The 23,210-nt window shown below is 43.7% G+C and overlaps 2 protein-coding genes and 2 non-coding genes across 9 annotated transcripts; all 4 read right to left on the bottom strand.

Annotated features, from left to right (window-relative positions):
• On the bottom strand, positions 1–11,881 carry LOC118300759 (hexokinase-2). Of its 5 annotated transcripts, XM_035625471.2 has the most exons (12): positions 11,732–11,872; positions 9,437–9,692; positions 9,196–9,334; positions 4,838–5,000; positions 3,614–3,762; positions 3,223–3,342; positions 2,759–2,854; positions 2,581–2,680; positions 2,250–2,433; positions 1,037–1,192; positions 699–932; positions 1–488 (listed from the first exon to the last, which is right to left on the bottom strand). In XM_035625471.2, the coding sequence occupies exons 3-12, from the start codon at positions 9,301–9,303 to the stop codon at positions 287–289; spliced, it is 1,512 nt and encodes a 503-aa protein (XP_035481364.1). In that variant the 5' UTR covers positions 9,304–9,334; positions 9,437–9,692; positions 11,732–11,872; the 3' UTR covers positions 1–286. The 5 variants fall into 5 exon arrangements, with proteins under 5 accessions (XP_035481364.1, XP_035481363.1, XP_035481367.1 ...); XM_035625470.2 differs by lacking the exon at positions 9,437–9,692 and having other exon boundaries at positions 11,732–11,881; XM_035625474.2 differs by lacking the exons at positions 9,437–9,692; positions 11,732–11,872 and adding an exon at positions 8,071–9,107 and having other exon boundaries at positions 9,196–9,337.
• Positions 11,882–12,232: 351 nt separating this feature from the next.
• Positions 12,233–21,303, bottom strand: uimc1 (ubiquitin interaction motif containing 1). 2 transcript variants are annotated; one of them, XM_035625468.2, is made up of 23 exons: positions 21,203–21,303; positions 20,819–20,903; positions 20,055–20,203; positions 19,671–19,758; positions 19,402–19,520; positions 19,164–19,302; positions 18,949–19,067; positions 18,195–18,860; positions 17,871–17,925; positions 17,679–17,788; positions 17,320–17,450; positions 17,089–17,233; positions 16,395–16,499; positions 16,214–16,269; positions 15,768–15,943; positions 15,469–15,545; positions 15,292–15,391; positions 14,949–15,209; positions 14,798–14,861; positions 14,606–14,711; positions 14,464–14,512; positions 14,327–14,360; positions 12,233–13,686 (listed from the first exon to the last, which is right to left on the bottom strand). In XM_035625468.2, the coding sequence occupies exons 3-23, from the start codon at positions 20,181–20,183 to the stop codon at positions 13,503–13,505; spliced, it is 2,913 nt and encodes a 970-aa protein (XP_035481361.2). In that variant the 5' UTR covers positions 20,184–20,203; positions 20,819–20,903; positions 21,203–21,303; the 3' UTR covers positions 12,233–13,502. The 2 variants fall into 2 exon arrangements, with proteins under 2 accessions (XP_035481361.2, XP_035481362.2); XM_035625469.2 differs by having other exon boundaries at positions 14,949–15,206.
• A 303-nt stretch (positions 21,304–21,606) lies between these two features.
• On the bottom strand, positions 21,607–21,679 carry trnav-cac. Its single transcript has one exon. It is a non-coding gene; the product is annotated as a tRNA-Val (tRNA).
• Positions 21,680–23,034: 1,355 nt separating this feature from the next.
• On the bottom strand, positions 23,035–23,106 carry trnad-guc. Its single transcript has one exon. It is a non-coding gene; the product is annotated as a tRNA-Asp (tRNA).
• Positions 23,107–23,210: the final 104 nt, after the last annotated feature.

Genomic DNA, 23,210 nt, shown 5'->3' with positions numbered 1-23,210 from the left:
TGTAACATATGTTTTTAATATCACTTTAAATAAAGTTTACAATTCAACTTGACAACAGCGTCACAGAAACATTATTGATTTGTAATAATCAGCTTTTTAACATTGCTGCTCATGATTCTCTGTAGTTCTAAACACAAACTTGATTTATTTTGTAATAATGAATAAAAATTAAAAAATAAAAAAAGTCAACATTAATCATCTTGATTAAAAGTTTTTAAAACACATAATTGATTCTTTACTTTTCATGTGATTCACTGTTTTCATCATAATTCCCTGGATTGTCCAGTTAATCATCTTCCTCCTCCTCCTCCTCCTCTTCCTCCTCGTCACCGTCGCTGTCCTCTAACAGTCGGGACTGGAGCGCCAGCCGCTGGGCCACAGCTGTTACCATGGCAGCGCCCTTCCCGCTGCCGTCCTCCGAGACGCGGAAGGTGATGCTGCAGTCGGGGGCGAGAAGGCGCACGGTCGCCTGGAGCTCCTCGCTGAAACTGAGAGAGAACATGGAAGATTATTGTAGTTTTTATTTTAATTTTGGTTAAAGAATTAATTAGTAATTAATTTTTCACTGCTAATTGTTGTTTTCTAGTTTATTTTTAGTGAAGACGTCTCGGTTCTCTATCATAAATCTAAAATATGTTTGTAATAAATGTGTGTGTACCCTCATTAAAGCGTCTGCCCCCCCTCCCCCTCCCTCTTACTTGGGGTGTTTTCTGTACACCGTCCCGTCGACCCCCACCGTGGTCTTCAGGTGGCCCCGCCCACGGTTGACCCGGATGCGGTTGACGAGCGTCGCCAGCGCAGCGGCGCAGAGTCGGGCCGAGCGCGAGGAGACGGCGTCGCAGACCAGACGGACCACGCGGACGTCGACCTCGTCCCACTTCAGGCCGAGCTCCGTCAGAATGTTCTGGGCGTTGTCCAGGCCGTCGTCCTCCCTGGAGCGGAGACACGGACAGGAAGTGACGACGGGACAAAGATGGACGAGCAGGAAGATTAAGAAAGGAAAGTACAGTAGGACCAGAGAGTTCACGACACTCACTCTTCGATCTCCGAGATGAACTTGGTCTGGAACTTTCCGGGCGTCCTCAGCGTCTCCGACGTCCGTCCACCGAACAGCAGCTGATCGTCCGTCAGCCGCAGCAGCAGCAGGCGGACGATCTCTCCCAGATACATCCCACTGATCATCTTCTCAAAGCTGCAGCAGGAAACGAGCGCAAGATGAAAAACGTCTGTCAGATGGTTTTTATGTCGTCACATCGTTTAAGACGGTTTCTTAGAGGGAAATGCACTTGACTTAACTCAAGACTTAACTCAAGACTTGACTCAAGACTTGACTCAAGACTTAACTCAAGACTTGACTCAAGACTTAACTCAAGACTTGACTCAAGACTTGACTCAAGACTTAACTCAAGACTTGACTTAAGACTTAACTCAAGACTTAACTCAAGACTTAACTCAAGACTTAACTCAAGACTTGACTTAAGACTTAACTCAAGACTTAACTCAAGACTTAACTCAAGACTTGACTTAAGACTTAACTCAAGACTTAACTCAAGACTTAACTCAAGACTTAACTCAAGACTTGACTTAAGACTTAACTCAAGACTTAACTCAAGACTTAACTCAAGACTTGACTTAAGCTCCGACCTTAGACTTGACATAAGACTTGACTTGACTTAAACTTGACTCAAGATTTTATTTATACCATTACTTAAGGTTTTAGCTAAGACTTAACTTAAGACTTGACTTAAACTTAAGTTAAGACTTAAAACTTGGCTCAACACTTAATTTAAAACTTAATTTATGACGACTCAAAACTTGACTTGACACAATACTTGAATCAAGACTTAATTTAAACCCTGACTTAAGTTTTGAGACTTGACTTAGACTTGACTTAGGTTTTCTGACTTAAAAACGGACTTAAGACTTGACATAAGACTTGACTTGACTTAAACTTAATTTAAGACTTGATTTAAACCTTGACTAACGTTTTGACTAGAGACTTGACTTAGGGTTTGACTTAAGAAAATTGACCTAACTTAAAACCTGCCTCAAGACTTAAACTTAACTTGAGACTTAACTTAAGACTTAACATGATTTTAACCTTGACTTACGATTTGACTTGAGACAAGACTTAAGTTTTGATTTAAGAAAATGGACTTAACTTAAAACCTGACTTACGACTTAACTCAAACTTAACGTGAGACTTGATGTGACTTAAACTTGATTCACTGAGCGGCGGTCAGACGTACGTGTGCACACCGGGGTTGATGGACGTCCGGTCGACGACCAAGTCGAACTCGGTCAGGACGTCCCTCAGCGAGCCGTCGTCCCCGAAGCCACCCCACTCCGTGTTGATGCACATGCGTCCGTCCTCTCCCTCCACGCGCCGCACGTTCTTCATCTCCTCCATGTAGCAGGCGTTGGTTCCGGTTCCTAAGGACGAGCAGAGGGACGACGTTCACGGGTCGGATTAACATCTGGTCTAAATGTACCTGTACCTGTGCCTGAGCCCCGCCCCCTTCTGTCTACTGTACATATTATATATTAGATATTAATATATAAGTCCTGTAAGTTCCTCACCGATGATCATGCCGATCTCGCAGCTCTGGTCCTTGTAGCCGCAGCTCATCATCGTGCCCACGGTGTCGTTCACCATGGCAACCGAGCCAATGTCATAGTCCTAATAACAAGATGTGAAACAGAGTCAGCCCGGCGAGGCTGATGGATTATGATTATGATTATGATTATGGTTACTGACCCCTCTGCGGTGGATGGCCTCCTTCAGCAGCTGCACCACGTCGCGGCCCTCCACTCCGGAGCAGTTGAAGCCTTTGGTCCAGCGGATCAAGATGCTCTGAGAGAGAAGATCCAACAGGAAACATTTGAAAAACAAGACTTCTTCTTCTTCTTCTTCATCACCCGGAGCCTCATGAAGGAACATGTCCTCATGTTCTCATTTAAAACATTTTTATTCTCATGAAATAAAATAGAAATTACAAAGAAAAATATTACAAAGAAAAAAATGTTAAAATGTTTTTTTTAATTAAATAAAATATATAAAGAAATGATTTTATGTGAAAAATAATATATTCAAATAGATAAATTAAAATATTAATAATATATTATAAATATCAATACAATATATATATATATATATATATATATTTATTAATAGATTTTAATACTTAGAGAGCACTGTGTGTGCGTGTGTGTGTGTGACACCTTGTCGATTTCTTTCTGCTCACAGGGGAAGGAGAAGGTGAAGCCCAGAGGAAGAGTTTGTTCCTTCAGATTCTGAGAGTCCAGGAATTTACCGAGGCAGTCGGCGATGTGGTCGAACAACTTGACGGAGAGAGGGAGAGACGGAGAGACGGAGAGAGGGAGAGAGGGAGAGAGAGAGAGAGATCGTCTTATCTTATCTTATAGGCTCCGGGGCCCCTGAGGGTCCGGGGCCCCTGGGTAGTAAACCATCCTTAGCTAAACTCACTTCTTTGTTACACCACCGCCACAGATGTTTTAATTTTGAATAACTCTTAACTGAGCAACTTCCAAGTTAACATTCCGTCTTCAGCGACAGACGTTTTTGCGTGTTTATAAAAGTAACGGTTCCAACCTGTTCTCCGGTTCCCAGCATCATTTCCTGCGGGATGGCGCAGATCTGACTGTCCATCTTCAGAACCTTCTGCTCCTCCTCCATCACGCGGACGTGAAGCACTCGGAAGTTTGTTCCACCGAGATCCAACGCCAGGAAGTCGCCTTTCTCTGCCGGGACCAACAACAACATCAACAACAACAACATCAATAACAACAACAGCAACAACAACAACAACATCATCATCATCAACAACAACAACAACATCAACAACAACAACAACAACAACACTGAGCAGCTGATGATCACGAGATCTTGTTTGTGTTTACACCACAACAGAACAACTCATGATGTTGTCGTGGTTTAAAATATATTTAGAACAATTTCAGTTTTCCTTGCAGAGGACGAGCTGTTGTTGACATTAAGTGTTGATGACTCTAGATTCTGTCATATGTTCGTCAAAACGCAGATATGAAATATTTGTCCATCTCATGCACTTGAACGTGTCGCGAGTCGATGTGCTGACGCTAAGCTAAAGTTAGCATGCTAGTTTCAGAAAAGACAACAGAGGAACACAGTTAGAGTTCACACTGGTCTGACAACATGGGGAAACTCACGACAAGTCAGCAGCTGCTAATGCTAACACTAGCTATGTAGCGATAGCAAAAACCCACACATAACCTCCTTCGACAAGAAACCAGTGCATGCTGGGAAGTCGTGTTTCTGTGAAAAACTTGATTTAACGAGTTGATTGAACTCGTGTTTAGAAGCAGTGAAGCGATCGGAAAATGAAAAGTAGTGATTTTAAGTTGCACTAACTTGAAATAAATGAATAAAAGAGCTCACTGTTTATATAACTTTCCGTTAATTAATGATGAAATTGAAATATGAGTTGAATCCACTAAACCTGCAGGGCGACCGGACGCTACGGCGACTCGCTAACGTGACGAGCTCGGGTTGTGGCTAGCTGGTTAGCATGCTAACTTCAGAAACGATAACAGAAGAATGTTTTTAGTTCACACTGGAGTGAGAACTTGATGAAAACAGTTTGACCCTGAAACTCACGACATTTCAGAAAGATGTGAGTCAACAGCTGCTAATGCTAACGCTAGCAAAAACTCACAGCTCCTTTAACACGAAACCAGTGCATGCTGGGAAGTCAGATTCAGATTCAGATTCATTGTCATTTGGCAGAGTACGAGTACAGAACCAATGAAATGCAGTCGTGCTTCTGTAAAAACGTACCGGTCCCGTCCGGCGTGGCCCGGACGAAGGTGGGCAGCATCTTCACCGCCGCCCTGTGGTGCGAGTGTTTCCCCAAACCTCGGATCAGATCCTTCCTCAGCCGAGCGGAGACTTCCTGCAGCTTCTCCAGAGACAGATGGAAACTCTCCAGGTACGTCTGCACCTGCACACACACACATCCCACATATTTTTAATTATTAGCTTAAAACAAACTTGACATGATTGTATTTGTATTAATAACCAACTTAGTTTGTTTTCTTTGTTAATAGTTCATGATGCAAAAAACACTGAACCTTAAAAAAATAAAAAATGAGTTGTCAGATAAATATGAATACAGATTCATTTTGTAGAAGGCAACAGAAGTTCATATCTTTATCCACCAGGTGGCATCATTTCCTCACAGTCGTGAATTACATGTAAAAGTCCCATATTCACTTTCTGTGTTTGATTTGAAGTTTCGATCCTTAAGAAGATAAATTTGTTTCATTTAGAACCAAAAAACATCTCAATACGGTTTTAAATCTCTTTTTAAGGAGCTCTGCAAAGAAACATGTCAACGTGCTGCTTCTTCTTGGTAATAATAACAAACTGTACATTAATAAAACATTAACTTTAACATTAACTAAAGTATGTTACAGCTGAACGAAGGCAGGTGTCACAGGAAGTGACTCTGCGACACCGTGTTGTGACTCTGGAGATGGAAGACACTTTTCACATTTCTCTTCCTGTTTATCTTCCATGATGGAAAAACATTTTTTAAAAAGCTGCATTGTGTCGTGATGCGTTCAGGCATCAAACATATTGTTGATGTAGATCACGCTGATGGAGGCTCATACAGGAAGACTATTACTCGAGTACTGCTCCTCTGAAGTACTTGTACTTTGCCTGACTACAGTATATCCATACTTGCAGTTATAGTGTACTTCTACCACTTTAGATTTAATCAAATAAATATTACTTTGATAAAATACAGTTTGTTTAAAAGATTAAAGATTTAAGAAGCGGTTCAGAGACTTTTTGCTGCAGCATCAGACTAGAGCTGCACCAGCTGATCGATCAGTAATCGACCACTAAATTAATCGGCAACTATTTTGAGAATCGATTAATCAATTCAAGGAGTTTTTATGAAAAGAAAAAAGTCACAATTCTCTGATTTCAGGTTCTTCAATATGAATATGATCTGATTTCTTTGCTCCTCTGTGACAGTGAACTGAAGATCTTTGATGTGTGGACGAAACAATACATCATGTCGAGGTTTTGGGGAAACACGATCGACAATTTCACCATTTTATGAAAATAATCGCTTTAAGCTGAATCCCTGATTGGTTGATTCAGTGTCCAGGTTAATTCTCTGTTGTTTTATGTCGTCAGAACATAACTGCAGTTAAACCTCCACAATCCAGAATAAGTTGCAACAAAACACCTCTGGTGTAAACACACACACCCTGAACACTGTGTGTGTGCGTGCGTGTGTGTGTGTGTGTGTGTGTGCGTGTGTGTGTGTGTGTGCATTCAGGTTTCAACATGGAGGCCGACTCTGATTGGAGCCTCATGTTGAAACAGTTTCTTCAGAGTTTGTCTGCGGTGGTGTGAACCACACACACACACACACACAAACAGTTCCCTTCATACGGAATTTATTAAGTCAATTGAGTTCTATTATCACTGTTATTATTATTATTGTGATTTATATATTATTAATCATCATAATGCTCGTATTATTATTGTTATTTGTATTTTTTCCATATCTAAGGGCCTCAAGCACTTAGTGAGATAATTTCTCGACCAGTTGTCTTGAAATGAACTTTATTCTTGTACAAGGATCAAGATCAAGATCAAGATCGAGACCAGGCTCAGGCTCAGGCTCTGGACCTGGACCAGGACCAGGACCGGGACCGGGACCGGGACCGGGACCAGGACCAGGACCGGGACCGGGACCAGGAACAGGACCGGGACCAGGACCAGGACCAGGACCAGGACCAGGACCGGGACCGGGACCAGATGTTTTGCAGACATTAACATGAAATGTCTGGACACAAACATACAGCTCTCATCTCTCTGTCTCCTTCATTCTCTTCCCCCTCTTCTTCCTCCTCTTCATCTCTTCATCTTCCTCATCTTCCTCTTCATCTTCTCATCTTCCTCTTCATCCTCTCTTCTTCTTCCTCCTCTTCCCTGACTCGCAGTACTTTTCCACAGGCGTGTTCGTTCAGGCCTCGCCTCCATGTTTGAAACTCTTTGTTGTTCTGGCCCTCTGACGACACCACGCCGTGTCCTGACACGCTGCTTCCTGTTAGTCGTCGTGGGCGTGGCCGACTTCATTCCTGCCTCATGACGCTGATCTATCAAAAAGCATATTTCAAACGTGCCTGGTCCAAACCTGCAGCAGCAGAATGACTCTCTGAGCAGATGATCACGGAGATAAACGAAACCCTGCTGAGAGATTAATATTCAAATGATTCACTCATAATAAAAAAATGACCAGATGAACCAATGGAGAAAGAGATTAGCATCCAGCTCGCAGCAACACGTTCTGACTACAGCTCAGTGAAGCAGGTAGATGATCCTCATCTTCAGGTGGTCGTGTACCAGGGGCACGTCTCCAAGGTCTCCATGACCTTAGTGAGGTCGGAGAACTGGGACGTCCCTCCTTCAGCACAGGGACGATGCAGGATGCCTTCCACATCTCAGGCCCCTTTTTCAGCCTGAAAACTCCTTGAGAACCTTCGTGTCGATGTCGTCAGCACCTCTGGCCTCCTGGTTCTGGTGAGCTGCCGCCTCACCTGGCTGGTCCTTCTTACCTGGATGGCTCGGGGTTAGTTCCTTCAGACAGTCGGGTATCTGCCCACTCGGCCGTGTCTCCGTCGGGCGCAACACACTGCAATGACCAGGGCAGGAAGTCCGTCCATCTTGTCGTTAGTCTTCTCGTTCCTCAGCTCCTGATCCTCTTCCCTCGGGCACGCGAGCGGTCGAGGAGCTTCTGTTTGAGTTGTCGTTCGGTGGCGGTGTCCGCTGACTTGCACATTGTTGTCTTCTTCACCCTCGGCTGGCGCTTTGTGCCAAAAAGGTTTAATGAAGTTTTAGAAAGTTAAGAGTAAAAAGTGGTTTAAAAACTCATAACTTCAGAACCTGCGTTCTTCAGCGTCCCAGTGACAGTTCTGATCCTGCAACTCTAAAGCTACAGTGTGTAATATTTAGAAGAACTTATTATGTGTTCATTCATGTATAATCACCTGCAACAAAACTTTTTTTCGTAAACTTTGAATGGGTTGATGACGTGTGCTCCGTCACGTTGAAGACCGTTGAGCTGAAACCGGACGATGAAACAGCGTCGCCCGTCTCCAGGCAACGAAAACAGACGGAATGAGTCGAACGACTTCCCAGATGAGTGTGACGTCACACAACGTCCTCTGAACAACCTCCCAGTCGCAGCTGACAAACCTGTCAGAGGGAGGATTTCTAGGAGTGAAGATAAGAGTCCGCTGAACTTAAGGTCACAAGCCTGAAAACTGGAAGTGACTCAACTTGTTAGAGTCACGACTGTAGCTGGAATGAACCACGGTCACTGTGACGTGTCACCAAGGATCAGAGACTCTGATGAACGTGTGGTTCTGTTGAACCCACTCTGTTCTCCTCGTCCAGGTTCATCTGTAAAGACTCTCACTTCCCACCTGAGATTCATCGAACCACAAGACTAACAAACAGCGGGTTCCTCGACGTAAAGCAGTGAAGCGTTTCCCTCAAAAACATCCGCTGTGAACGGGACATTGTGGACGAGCTGCAGGTCGGATGGCTGTTTGAAAAGTCCAATTATGAATCCTATGATTGGAACAGGAACATGAATGTACTGGGGGACAGGACAGTTTTATCTCCGTCCACCATCTCTGCCACCGTGGGATCCAACAACCAACCAACCGGACGACAGCTGCTCAGCGGGATCTCTTTTTACTGTTCAGAAAGTCAACACCCGACACACATCCTGGTTCTCAGCTTCTCATCCTCACTGTGTCCACACAGGCCGAGCCACGCCCACCTGCCACGCCCACAAAGTTATTCTCCTGCTCCCAGCGCCGTGCAAGGCCCCGCACGTCCTCTGAGCTCTGATTGGCTCCTGGTGTCCGTACGGAGCGAGTTCAACAAACCCAGGTTGTGTGTCCGTTGTCTGGTTTGACTCAACCTCACGTCGACCGTCCAGGGAGCTGGATCAGTCAACTCTCGAGTCGTTTTGTCCAATTTGATAAGTTAGGAAGTGATTTCCTGAGGGGTTGATCTGAAAGACGACGACACACAGTTCACCTGCACAAAGCTGAAACATAAACTCTGTTAAACATTTGGCAGATTGAGTAGCTGACGCGTACCTTGCTGAGCCTGTCTGGCGGGATGCCGTCCCGGTGCAGGTTCGCCGCGTCTCCGCTCATCTTGGCCTTCTTGGGAACCATGGCGCCGTTTGCTTCAGCGTTGCTCATCTTGAGGGACGAGGCTCGAGAGTCACTTCAGCTAAATGACAGAACACACGGTCACGTCCTCAGATGTGCCTCAGACCTTCTCCTTGTGCAGAAGGATTTCTACAAACTTGAGGTTTAGGTTTTACTATCTCACTTTTCTGGCCTGAATTTTCATATAACATTGTAGCTGAAAGCAGCGTTGATCGTCGGAGTGTCGTGGGACTGTTGTCATTCCGACAGTTTGGGGTCAGATTGGACCGCGAGCCTTTGATGTTCCTTTGATCAGGAGCAACTTTCCTTTGCCGCGTCGTCACGGCGAGGGCCTCTGACGGAACTCAGGACTTTGACAAGCTTTGATCCCACCGGCCTCGAGATGACACACACCCACATCAGAGTTGCCTGTGTGAAATCTGCCAGAGGAGTTTGTTAATGTACGATGTGGAAAAGAAATGTCCACGAAATCCAAAATGGCCGACTTCCTCTCAGTCGTGACATGTGATACGTCTGCCTCCCAACTTTTGTAAAAACGGGGCAATTTTCAGGGCTCGACTTTAGGGGGCGCTAGACTTTGCCACGCCCATGCTAAAGATACATTTCACACAAATAACATGTGGACAATGAGGTCAATAAAGGTCGCGTTCCTTAGAAATGTATTAAAATGTTGACAGCTGTACTCGATGTACTTATGTTGAGCTAAATGCTAACGTCGGCATGCTAACGCGCACGTGACGACAACATCCAAAGTTACAAGGACAAAACGTAGCAGCGACACATTTGGGTCAAAAATGAGTTGAGACCTGAATCATTTGTTTTAACAACATTATTAAAACCAAACCATGACAGCGACACGTCACAGTTAGTTTTGAACTAATTTAAACTCTCTGACTGACTGAAAAATCCTTTTGAACTTTCTGATTCTCTGGCGTTTGGTACTTTTCTTGATCCAACTCTTCGGTGAGAGAAGCAGGAAGTCGTCTCCTGGTCGAGAGCTCCGTCGCCTCTTCAGACAGTTTGAGCCCTTGAGCTCTGGGAGGAGCTGAAGAGTCAGTGGCCAATAAGAACTTCTTCAAACCTTCTTTAATTCCTACTGGGCCATAAGTATCAAACAAACTGTTTCTATGTGACTTCTGTTTAGTTTTATGGTTCTTTTATGCAAACTCTGTTTGTCATTGCGTGTTTGTATTTTACGACTGTCGGTCTTCAGGCTTCTGTTCAGAGACAATTTTCCACTCTGGTGGACAATCTTGTTTTTTTAAATTCAAGGCTTTTCTGGAATGTAATTGGACATTTCTGAAAAGTCGGAGAAGAATTATATCGACGGGGAAAAAAACGTGCGTCTTATTCTAAAGGTTCAGTTTTTCAGCAGATTGCGAGTAAATGACAAAAACTCTACCGTCTATAAAACATATAAAGTCCTATAAAATGATTTCTCTCATCAATCATGAGGCTTTTACAGGATCAAAGTTGTAAAACTGGTCACAAAGGGTTTAAGGTCCAGGGAGAACAAACCTTTAGTTCACTTCCACCTGTCGTCCATCATCCTCTGACAGACAGAACAGTTCAAACTACAGAGCTGCAACAGTTCATCGATCAGTAATCGACTAATGAAGGAATCTGCTACTATTTGATAATCGATTAAATGGTCTAAATTCTCTGATTACAGCTTCTTAAACATGAATATGTTCTGGTTTCTTCGCTCCTCTGTGACAGTGAACTGAAGATCTTTGGCGTGTGGATGAAACAAAACATCATGTCGAGGGTTTTGGGAAACACGATTGATTTTTTCACCATTTCATGAACCGAACAATGGATCAATTAATTGATAATAATTTTGGTTAGTTAACTTCACTCATCACAACAGAGACAGAAGTGAACACATGAAAGCTCTGAGGTCAACTCCTAAAGGTCAGAGACAGAAGTTTCATTTTGACCAAACGTGTGATTTTACTGACAGAATAATAAAGTTTATATGACGTCTGAGAAACTTCTGTTTTTCAGCTGCAGTCTCTTTTCTCAGTGACCTCTGACCTGTCCCCTGAGACCAAGGTGTCATTTAGCTTTTCTCACAAAAGTTTGAGCCATAAAAGTAAAAACTTTCCAGGCTGTGGCTGCGACGGAAGAACACACCCGACCGGTCGGTTCGCCGCCTGACGACAAGCTCCTGAGATGTTCACACAGCCGACGAGACGCGTGTCGACGTGAGAGGAGAGAAGATACTAGGAGGGTTCAGGGGTCACACGGGGTCACACGGCGTCACTCAGGGGCCCTTCACACAGGAAGCTGAGGGTCCCTGAGTGAAGACGCAGTGAGGATGAGGAAGTCTTTTTTTTCCAATTGTTTTTCAAACCTTTACTAAATCTTCTCAGACATTAAAAACGTTTTAATTAAATATCATCTGCATCAGTGGAACATGACATAAAAGCGTCTTTTCAAAGTAAAAGTCTCTCACCTGCGTCCGGACTGACAGGAGTCCACTTGTTCAATGACTGACACACTCACCGACACTGACTCGGTGTCTGTCTGTGGGAGAGTTCACTCCCCGCGGCAGAGGAGCGGCGCGGCAGAGGAGCGGCGACGCGTCGCTCCTCTGCCGCGCGCGGCTGTGACGTCACCACGCGGCGGCGGATCGTCCGATGACCGTTTATTGTTTTTATTCTGTAAAGAACTTTTTTGTTTCACACTTTGTATGAAAATGTGTTTTTCCTTTGTTGTTGTGATCGTCATCGTCTTCAAATGAAACTTCAGATCTTCATCACAGAATATTAATCGTAGATTTTAGACATTACTGATATTTTTATTTGTCACAACTTCGCAATAATCTTTGTGATATAATAATGAAGTTGACTTATTTAAGTCCATTCAAAGTTTTCATTAATTGCCTCCTGCAGTGGATTTCTGTTTTAATATTCGTAATAATAATAATAATAATCATAAAAGAAAAGTCAGAGAATCCCTCAAATTCTTAGTTTATTCTGGGGATCATCCGTTTAAAAACAAAATCCATAAAGTCATTTTAGTTTTAACAAAATTAATTTTGTCTTTTTTGTTTTTTGACACTTGTTGTTTTTGTTTCTATTAAAGAAACTAAAGTCAAGTTTTTTTGTAATAACACATTTTTTTTACTGTCATAAATTAAAAGAAAACATTGACATTATTTATTCTCATAAAAAAACCAAGACAGAAATAAAATCTAAACACAGGTGAGAAAATATTCTGGACTTTTGATCAGATCACATGATCCTTATCAGCTGATGATCAGGCTATAAACTTCATCTGCTGACAAAGTGCAGGTTCGAGGAAAATATACAGTAAATCTTCATATTTCATGTTATGATCCATATTAATTGTATTATTCTGTCACAGTTTTCTTCCCCGACTCTTCGACCCGGTTTGTGAAACTCTCACATTGTGACAGATTCTTACAAAACAAACAGGAAACTCAAACCTCAGTTCGACGGTTGAACTGAAGCGACGCTGGATCGTTTGAGGAGAAAAGATTCTCAACAAGTATTAAAGTTTCATTTTTCAGCTGTGAAAAATATTATACATATTTTGCCCTGAAAAAGGCGACGGAGCAGCGTCGTCCGGACGTCGTCGTGGTTCAGTCAAACTTCATCTAAAGTGCAGAAACAGTTTCCAAAGACAGAAGATGGGGAGAAAAAAATGTCTAAATGTTTTCCGACATGTTGCTTCTGTATTTCTGTCTGAAGATGATTTTTGAATCTGGTTCCAGATCAGAACAGGAACATTTCTGATCCACTTGTTCGTGTCTGTGATGCGTTCAGGTTCACTTTCACTTTCTGCTGCTCTGGAACGTTTCTGACCTTTAAAAGGGGAAATTCTGAGTTTTTCGAGGACAGTCACTTTTTATTCCTGTTTCACATGAAAAGAAAAAACAAAACCACGAGAACTGTTTTTCTTAGTGTTTCAAAACGGAGGCTTTCTTTCTGTCTATATAAATGAGTCTTTTTGGTCGCGGGGCGTTATCGTGATGTTGTTGTGATGTTGTTGTGAACCGGGTCGCTCCGCTGGACGTCGGAGCCGAGTAGTGGAACAGAAAAGAGTCGAGATCGGGTGAAAACAGATTTAAAGATTTTACACATTCAAGATTTCACCTGCATAAATATCCAACGTTTGATGTTGGGAGGAAAACGTTCAGTCGTCCGGCATCATGAATCTGTAGGTTTTCAGTCAGTGACACAGATTCCTCACGATCCTCTTCATCTCCGTCTTCGACTCATCTTCTTGACTCGCGGTTGTCTCCTGAAGTCAATGAGGCAGCCGGCGGCTTCTGAGATGGGAGTGAAGGATCTGATGGGAGAGTTGCTGATCCTGACGGCTGGAGTGCTGCCCCCCGCCCCCTCCTCGTCTTCATCATCATCATCCCGCAGGTCGATGACCTCTCTAAACAGGAAGTGAACACACGACAACAACGTGAATCAAGTACAATTACTCAAGTGACGTACTTGAAGTGGTTTCTATATTTATATAGTATTAATTGTTGTATGCTATTGTTCTACATCTGGCAGCTGCATTAGCCTTACAGATTAAGATATTAATCCTACAAAATAAAAGACATAAAGATGATAACTGAGGATCCCAACTTGTTTCGCTTGTGCAAAAATGAAGTAGTCAGAAGCAAAGTTGTCATCTTTATTTATATAAGAGGGAAACTTCTCACATGGTTTGATCTCAATAACCGCTGGAAGAAAAAGCGAAAAGAATCACTTCCTCCAGGTTCTACGTCTCCAACAAACTTAAAAGACAATTTATTTTTTCTTCCTACCCCTCAGATTCATGCTGTGAACCTCGAGGGGCCCGACCCCCCGGGTTGTGAACCTCTGCTGAATTATTGATCGATAGAATCATGGAAACACTTAGATTTCTCACAAATAAACTGGAATTAAAACAGTTACATAGTTGAATTAGAAAATGAATATTTTTTTAATTGTTTTAGCTGCTGTTTGTTTGTCAGATAATTTCTTTTCATACTATATTTATTGTTTTAAATATTTCAGTTTTGTAAAAATAAACCTTGTTTTACCTCGGCTGGAGTCTGGACCCCGACGGTCCGGCTTCTGGGAACAAAACAACAACAACAACACGTCAGAACAAACGAAAACAACACAAATCTTGTTATTAATCATCTGGAAAAACAAACTTCATCAGTTCAGATTTTACCTGAACTTCTGTTTTCAGTTTGCTCCAGAGCCGAGAGCAGATTTCCTCTCTGGAACATCAGAGACACAAGGGAGAAGTTTTCTGTTTAACAAACATATCTATAACCTGTTATGATTTTCTGTATGTTTCCATGGAGACTCACTGAGTCAGACGTGTCCGGCCGCCGCTGTCGGAGGCAGAGCTCCGTGTGTCGGCTGTAATCCCTCAGAGGAACGTTCTTCTGACAGATGTAACACTTCTCTGGGTTCCTGAGGAGGAAAATAAATGAAACGATTTGTTCAGAAAACAACGAGGAGCTTGTTTGTTCCAGGTGACGACGAAGACGACCACCCACCTGTCGGACGAGTCGCTCATCTCCTGGGCTTGACGCGGTCTCTTCCTGCAAGGCTTCAACGACACTGGCCGGAAAACAAACACACAAAATATTTCAACCGAACCAAAACCTCAAAAACCGTTCACAGTTTACGACCGTGAGTTCCTCTCACCTGCCGGATGCCTCTCACCCACGACGGCCACCTCCCCGTCGCAGTACGCCGCATGCCACTCGATCCTCGCCGCCGGGAACGAGCCCTGGCAGATGGGACAGTCGACCACGACGGCCTCAGGAATCGGAGGGACGATGGCAGCCGTTTGTTTTTCTGCCTCCGGAGACGTCGACATTCGGCCCCTTTTCACCTCCTCCACTGGATCCGGCCGCTCCTCCTCCGTCGCCTCCTGAGGTTTCCCCTCCGACGTTCCGCAGACTGCTGCCGGAAAAACAGTCACGTATGATCATTTCTTCAGAGGATTTAAATTAAAATGTTCTGTTCGTTTGACGTGAAGTCTCACCGTCCACCTCCATCTCGTCCCCGTCCTCCTGTGACGGCGGCTGGGCCACGTCCGGAGGAATCGTCTCCACCTCAGGAAGATCTGGACTCTCAGGTCGGAGCTGCGGAGGAAAACAGGAAGTTGTGATTTTTATTTGACGTGATGTTTAATCAGACGTCACGACCGACATGAACGCACCACCGCTCCAGCGTCGGCGTCCGTTGTCAGGTCTTGAGTGCTGTCGTCGTCGTCGTCATGGTTACTCAGTTGAGTTTCTGTTTTTTTTTTTAAAAAAAGAAGAAAAACATTGACTAAATTTATTGATAATAAAGTTTCATTTCACAGCAGCTGATTTTACGACTTGACCATCAGGAAAAGGAGACGACGTGCTGACAGACACAGAATCAATGTCACACATTTAATAACGAGCAGAATTGTACTGAAACATTCAAATAAATACATTTCTCAAAAAGTGAAGTAGTGAGAGGTTTCTGTACCTGGACAAACTTCACACTCGTCAGTATCCGTCTGTGGTTCTTCACCACCTCCTCCTCCTCCTCTTACTCCCTCGCTCTTCTCTTTCTCTCCCTCCTCTTCCTCTCCATCCTGCTGCTCCTCTTCCTCCTCTGGACGAGTCTCACACTGGTTCCTGTCTCTCAGTCTGAGGCCTCGTCTGGAAAATATGTGGACAAAGTTTTCATCTGATCCGAGCGAAAACAGTGAAAGAAACAAACTGAACATTTGAGTTTGGTGATTCTTCAGTTAGTCCTGACACCTAATGGCCAACAGACTCTACTGCAGGGGGAGACGTTTACAGTCTGAGTACACACACGCACGAGCAGCAGATAAAACTGAAGAAAATTAAAGAAACAGTTCAAAACATTATTTCATCGTTGGATTTTTTAAATGATTTGAGATTATTTTTCCTGTGCAGGAGTTTTACCTGCGAGGGGCGGGACGATGAGGCGACTCAGCCGGCGAATCAGGTGATGGGGATTTCTAGAAGAAAAAAACATCAACAACAACAATACAGGAAACGGTGAACATGAGATTTCAACTTCAACATTATCGAGTTTCAGGATCAAACTTCAAGTTGACGTCTCAACGTCAGATTCACTTGTCACCTCGACTCGCGGCAGGATGGCGTCGCCCCACGGAGCTTTTCTCAGCAGACGCCTCTGAGCGAGTTTCAGACTCTGGTCGTACACGTTCATCTGAGCCAGGATAACCTGACGACACAGGACAGGAACATATAAATATTATATATATACATATATAATATATAGCAGCAGGTAAAAGATTTGAAGAAAAATCGGTGAGTAAAATGTAAAAGCTTCTTTACGTCAGTGACACGAAATCTTTAGTAGGAAGATTATGTTAATTTTCTTTTGCATTTTGAGAACAAAGTTTTCTGTCTTTCCACGTTTCGTGTGGTTTTATCCTTTGGAAGCAGGATGTCACATGACATCAGCAGTTTGATATATTCTTCCACTTTAATCTAGAAAATTTCAAGATTATTAAAGTTTATTCTTGAATATTTCAACTTTGTTCTAGATATGTATGATTTAAAAGAAAATGATCAGATTTCGTTTGACTTTTTTCTTCACATTTCAACTTCAACAAATGCTAATTTGGCACGAATATTCTTTCGTAAACCTCGACACAGCTCAGGCTGATGATAACGGATCAACACTTTTTAAATTCCTAAAAAAAATATGCTATTACAGGAAGAAATTTTTTTTTTTTCATTTGGTGTTAAAAATGGAATCAGAAGATCATGAATCTGTTTCTAACTTGTATCAGGATGAAATATCCCACCTGAGTGTAGGAGTCTGGGTCAAGGCCTCGCGGACAGAAGGGAACCCCCCAGTAGTAGTGAACCGTCGGGGTAGGCGACGCCCCCTGGCTGCTGCTGCTAGTTGGCTGCAGCTCCGTGGTGGGACGCTGCTGTCGGCAGGCGGAGCTGGAGAAACACAGAAGCTCTCTGATTAGTCCAGTTCGTCTCTACGTGTGTGGGAGTGTTTTTGGTGCTGGTTCCCAGTTCTCTACCTGCTCTCCGACTTGTCTGTCCCGGGAGAAGCTGCGGTCACGTGGTTCATGGCGGCGGCACCGGCGGGAACTTCGGCGGCCCCGCCAACGGGTCTCTCTTCTGGGAAGACCGGGCTGGGAGAACCCGCCGGCTGAGGCAGGCGGACGGAGGAAACGATGACGACAAGGTGAAAACAAAACAAAACAAAAAATTGTTTACATTTGTTTATCTCCGCGACGACATCATCACTTCCTGTTTGTGTGATTAAAAACGACTGTTTAAAGCCACAGATGGTAAATGTAGTATTTTAGCGAAAAACAGGAAGTGGTGAAGTCGTTGTGTACTAGTGGAAGAATCCATAGCCACAGAGTCTCCGTACCGTGACATCATCCTCGTCCTCGTCGGACCAGAGCAGCGTCATGTCGACGCTCGGCTCCGTCGCCGCTGCGTTTGGCTCCTCGGGCGATTCGATCAGCTGCAGCGAATCGTCTGTGAAACCAGGAATACGAACATCAGAGAGATCAACACACAGACGACCTCTGACCTCTGACCTCAGAGTGTGCTACTGTACCTGAGTGAGGGGATGCGGCGACGGCGTTCGACCGGTCATCAGGAGCGTCGACGCTCTGCGTTCACAAAACAAGAGAGACGAGGAAATGATGAGTCAAAGAGAAAAAGAATTGCCGATGATTCTTAATGTCATTATCAAATCCTTACGAAAAAGAAAGGTAATTGTTGTTTCATATTTTACAGTTATAGAAATTAAAAGAAAACGGAAATAAAAAACAAATATATAGAACTTGAATATTCAATAAATGTAAAAATATTTGTTTTCGTATTTTCTACATTATCAATTCTGAGAAATTTAAAAGCATGACTCATGTTTTATTCGTACTTTTACTCGAAACCTCCTCGCCTGCCTCGTCCTCTGAGACGGACCGCAGATGATCGACAGCGTCACGTCCCCGTTTGGACCTTTGACCTCTGAAGCCGAAGGAGCCTCAGACGTCTCCTTCTGTCCTCGGTCCGGCACCGGGCAGATCGATGATCTCTCAGGGGAACGGGGTTTCACAGGAAGGCCGGGGCTTCTGGGGAACACGGGGCTGTGAGGCCGACAGGACGCGGTCCTCACTGAGGAGGAGGAACTATCCTGAGACGAGAACACGATCCCTGAGTGTTCGCTGTTGGAAGTACAGACGCTGATGAGCGGGTCGTGTTGAGACTCCTCACGCTGAGTATTCCTGCCGAACACGGGACTTTTCAGATACTCGGGACTCAGATGCATCGCCCCGCTGTCTCCCTGCTCCGTCTCCGAGAAGACGGGACTCTTGGTGCACGAAGCGAGGACACCGGGGCTTCTGGGAAACGTTGGGCTCTCAGGCTGAGCGGGCAGAGTGGATGTAAATGTGTCCTGAGAGCACAACACGAAGCCCGATGTTCTGCAGTCGTCCAGCAGGTCCCGGCCCAGCCGCGGGATGTGGACCGCTGCTCTGCAGGCCGATGACGGGAAGACGGGCGACGTACGGAGAGGACAGTCGTCGATCTGCGTCGAGTCAGAGCTCTGAGAACAACACATGAATCAATAACAATAATTATCAGTTGTAGTCAAAAAACAAAAGGGGACGTGAGGAACCTTTGTCCTGTCAGACCTGAGGTGAGTCCTGAGGCTCGGAGCTGCAGAGAGAAACCTCAGGACTTCCTGCTTCTTTCCTCTTCCGCTTCTTATTCCGGTTATTATTATTATTTTCATCTCCAGCTCCTTTTGTTTCTGGGGAATAAAAAGCCACAGAATTTAGATTATGACTCACTGAGTGCCTGCAGGATATTTTTAACCATTTTTGGGTTTTTTCGGTCGGCGACTCACCTCGGGTCTGGTCCGTGTCAGGTGACATCCGCTCGAGGGCCGACGTCCTCTTCCCCCTCGAGAGTTTGGGTCGAGAGCAGAGCCTGAGCTGTGGTTCGCTGTCGCCGTCAGCAAGCAGACTCTGACTCTGGGCGACCATCTACAAGAGAAGAAGAAGACAAATTATCTATATTGTGTTTGGCACAAAAGGTCAAGGTTATGACAAGATGAGAGATGAATCCGTCTGATTGGTGCTCACGCTCTCTTCGATGGCTTTCATCACGGCCGCCTCTTCCTGCTGCAGCCTGAAGGCGTCGTCGCTGGCTTCCTGTTCGCTCATACGTAGAGCGAGGTCCATCATCTCCTCCTCAGTCATCTCTGAGAAAAACAACGACGACAAAAACTCTTCGTCACGGATTCACCATTGAACAAACACAGCGTCGTCACAGGGACCATTCTCTTCCTGTTCCAAATGAATTTTTTTTAATGGTATCGTGGTTTAACTCTCGGTTCCAGGTGTTTTCGTACCTTTGGATTTGGGTTTGTTTTCCCGCTCTCTCCTGCGTTTGTGTCGAGTCGCCGTCGACGGCGATAGAAGTGCTGACGAGAGTTCGTCCTGGAAGAACGAGCGACGGTTACAAATTCTGAGAGTTCGTGAAAACTTTGTGTTTACACAGAATGGCAGTTGTTTTTTTTTAACCTCTTAGACGAAAAAACAAGACACATTTTACAAAGAACGCACTCATAATTCACTAGAGGAACATTTCAAACTTCATTCAACTACAAGAGTTACATTTAGTACCGTCTGGGAAAAATATCTATGATCGTAAAATAAAAAAGATTAGCTACAATTCTAAGCTACAACAAACAGCTTCCACTAACTTAAACCTGAACCTGAGTTCACTCCTTTACCTTCGCGTCTCCGTCATCGTCATCGTCATCGTCGACGACGACCTCGAGCTCCTGCGTGTTTTCGTCGATGCTTTCAGTTTCAGACGGAACGAAACTGGCGTCCTGGACCGCTTGTTTCCTCAGAGACATTCTGCTCGGCTCCCGAGTGACTTGACAAAAAAAACCACACAAGCGGAACGTCATAGAAAAAAACCTGATGTGGTTCGAAATCAGGAAGACGAAGAACGTGGACGTGTTGAAGCAGAAAGTATTTATTACAAGAGGAGATATCTGGTTCGTTACAACAGATCAACAAGTGGTCAGTGCATGGTGTCCCTCCCCAGCCCAGTCAGACTGATGAGTTTGACCCTGCGTTCCATTATACCTCGGGAAAATCGGAGCTCGAAACTTGGAAGTCGGGTTTATTTTTCCAGTATAATCTCGGAACTCGGAATTACGACCTGAGAGTCGGAAATGTTCAACTAGAAGAAACTCCGAGTAGAGAAACGCTCTGTCTCAGTACATTGAGGCCAAAGGGCCACCGACCTTTTAACCACACTCATTGTTCTGAGAGTCGGGACAGAAGTTTTTGCGACACGATGGCGTTAAAAATAACATGAATCATAAAACTATGTCTGAACGCATTTTTTTAAAGTATTAGAGTATTTTAAAACTTTATTAGATTACAGTTACAAAAAGGTCACATCGATTTCACTAACACGGTTTTCAGTTTCCTCCCAGAAAACATTTGTTGAAACAGCAGCAGAGCGACGATGAACACGTACCTGCTGATGATGAAGATGACGTGTCCTCCTCTTCCTCTCATCTGCCCGGCAGCTCGAGCGTGGACCCACAACCACGAACCAACCTCTGTGATGGAGAAGAAGAAGGAGAAGAGTCAGAGACACGAGCAGACTGAAGCTGCAGCTCCTTCACAGAGTCTTGTGTTCGAGCTAACGTCGTTAGCTTAAACATCATGAAAACATCGGTTCACATGGAAACAAAGTGAACACGAGTCACTGATAAGAGTCGTGTTTTAATCTTCACTCGTGACGAAACCGCGAAGTTACAGCAAAAAAATTGTATTTTCTTTTTGTATTTAATACTTTAGAAGTTTCCGCAAAACACAACGAACCAAAACAGATTCAGTTTTTATAAAACCCACTCACAGCAGAGTTGTGATGAATTTCGCGGCGCCATGTTTGTTTCTGTGCACGTCATCACGTGACTGCTGCGTCACTGCACTGCGCGGCTCTCGCGTTGCCTTCACGGACTGTCCGGTTAGAGTAGTTGCGTGGTGCCTTCAGGGACTCGTGTTCCTGACTTCGTTCTTTTTTCTTTTTTTTTAAGCAGAGCGGGTGAAATTGATTCGGTCAATAACTAATAACTAATGAACCATCCCTGTCAGAAAGTGTAGTGGAGTAAAACGTGTATTTTGTGAAATCGAAGTATATCAAATGCATAGACTGTTGATTAATGTAGTTAATATTTTTATCCACACGACAAACAACGTGTGATTGACAGAGACAGACTGTAGCAGATTATGTTATTAATTATTGACAAAATGATGACCTGTTTCCGCCCGGTTTCGAACCGGGGACCTTTCGCGTGTGAGGCGAACGTGATAACCACTACACTACGGAAACGATTTGGCCTTGGGCCGGACATTGTCATTAGTAATTCAAAACAATTAAATATTAATACGCACAGATATTCACCAACAGAGTTTGTTATTTTGAGACGAAGACAATTTTCACATGTAAAGCAGATAAATAAATTCTTTCAATGTGTTCACATTAAAATCTGAAGCAAATATAAGTATGTTAGATTATGTGTCTCACCAGACTTTGAAATTTAAGTAGGCATTGAATTTCTACTAATGATTTTTTTTTTGCATTGAAGTTACGTATCTGAATTTTTTGCAGATAAATTCAACACAACAATAACTGATTTTCACTTCAATGTAAAAAAAAATCCTGTGTAAAAAAACAAACAAGTCTACATAAACAAATTAAATGAAAAAAAAATCTGCATTAAAAAAATTCTGTGTAAAAGAAAATCCAGATGCAACATCCGGGACACCAATTTATTTTGGTGTATTTAACATTGAAAAACACAAGTGCAAAAAAATGCAGATACATAATTTCCGTGCAAAAAAAAGAAATTCAAGAACCTTTTAAATGGCAAAGAATGATGAGACAGATTCATGTCCATATATATAAAGGAACACAAACAGAAAAGGACAACTCTTTTTTTCTATTATAGCTGATATACATAAACAGGTCCGGATCAGGAGGAAGAGAACAGCTTCACAGTCCCTTTTCATTCTGGGGGAGGAGGTGGAGACAGTGGAGGACTACAAGGACATGTAAAATGTACGCGTTTGAAGCTGTGGTGGAGAGGAGGACTATGAGCAAACTGTTATCCATCATGGATAAACTCTGACCATCCTCTCCACCTCACACTGGACAGACAGCGGAGCTCCTTCTCCAATAGACCAATTCAGCTTTGCTGTCACAAGGACCGTTACAGGAAATCTTCCCTGCCACAAGCCATAACACTTTATAACACCTCACCTCTGTCTGACATAAAGAATCTGGACTCACCTTCATGTTACCATGTTCCTCTGCACACTACTGGTAACTGATTGTACTACTGCACTATTTCCACTATTAATATTCAGGTAAACTTTTATATTTATTATTGTTATTCTCTATATTTTTGAAATTCGTATATTTTTACATTTTTTTGTGAATATATATATATATATATATCTTACACAAGAAAAGGAGAATCGATGAAGAGAGACAGCGCCGAGATGTTCAGTTGTCAGGTGGCGCGTTACATCCGCAGTGGTTAAGCACGACCATAGTGAATGAATGGGAAACGGTTTAGAGCCGTTTAGCTAAACACAGATAGCCAAATCATGCTAACGATGGCGTCAAATGCTAAAATGAAACTCCAACTAATTTCCTTTCCACTGTAAAAAAAAAAAAGTTTTCTCCCCGTCGGGGAATCGAACCCCGGTCTTCCGCGTGACAGGCGGAGATACTGTCCACTATACTAACGAGGAATGCCTGACACCGCTCTTCAGTATTACACATTATAAATGTTAGCATGGTTCAGTTGTGTTTTGGCCAAACGTTCACGCTCTAAACCGTTTCCCGTTCATTTGTA

The sequence above is a fragment of the Scophthalmus maximus genome, chromosome 2 (assembly GCF_022379125.1).
Source record: "Scophthalmus maximus strain ysfricsl-2021 chromosome 2, ASM2237912v1, whole genome shotgun sequence".
NCBI lineage: Eukaryota > Metazoa > Chordata > Actinopteri > Pleuronectiformes > Scophthalmidae > Scophthalmus > Scophthalmus maximus.
This window is presented reverse-complemented; position numbering and strand designations above follow the sequence as displayed.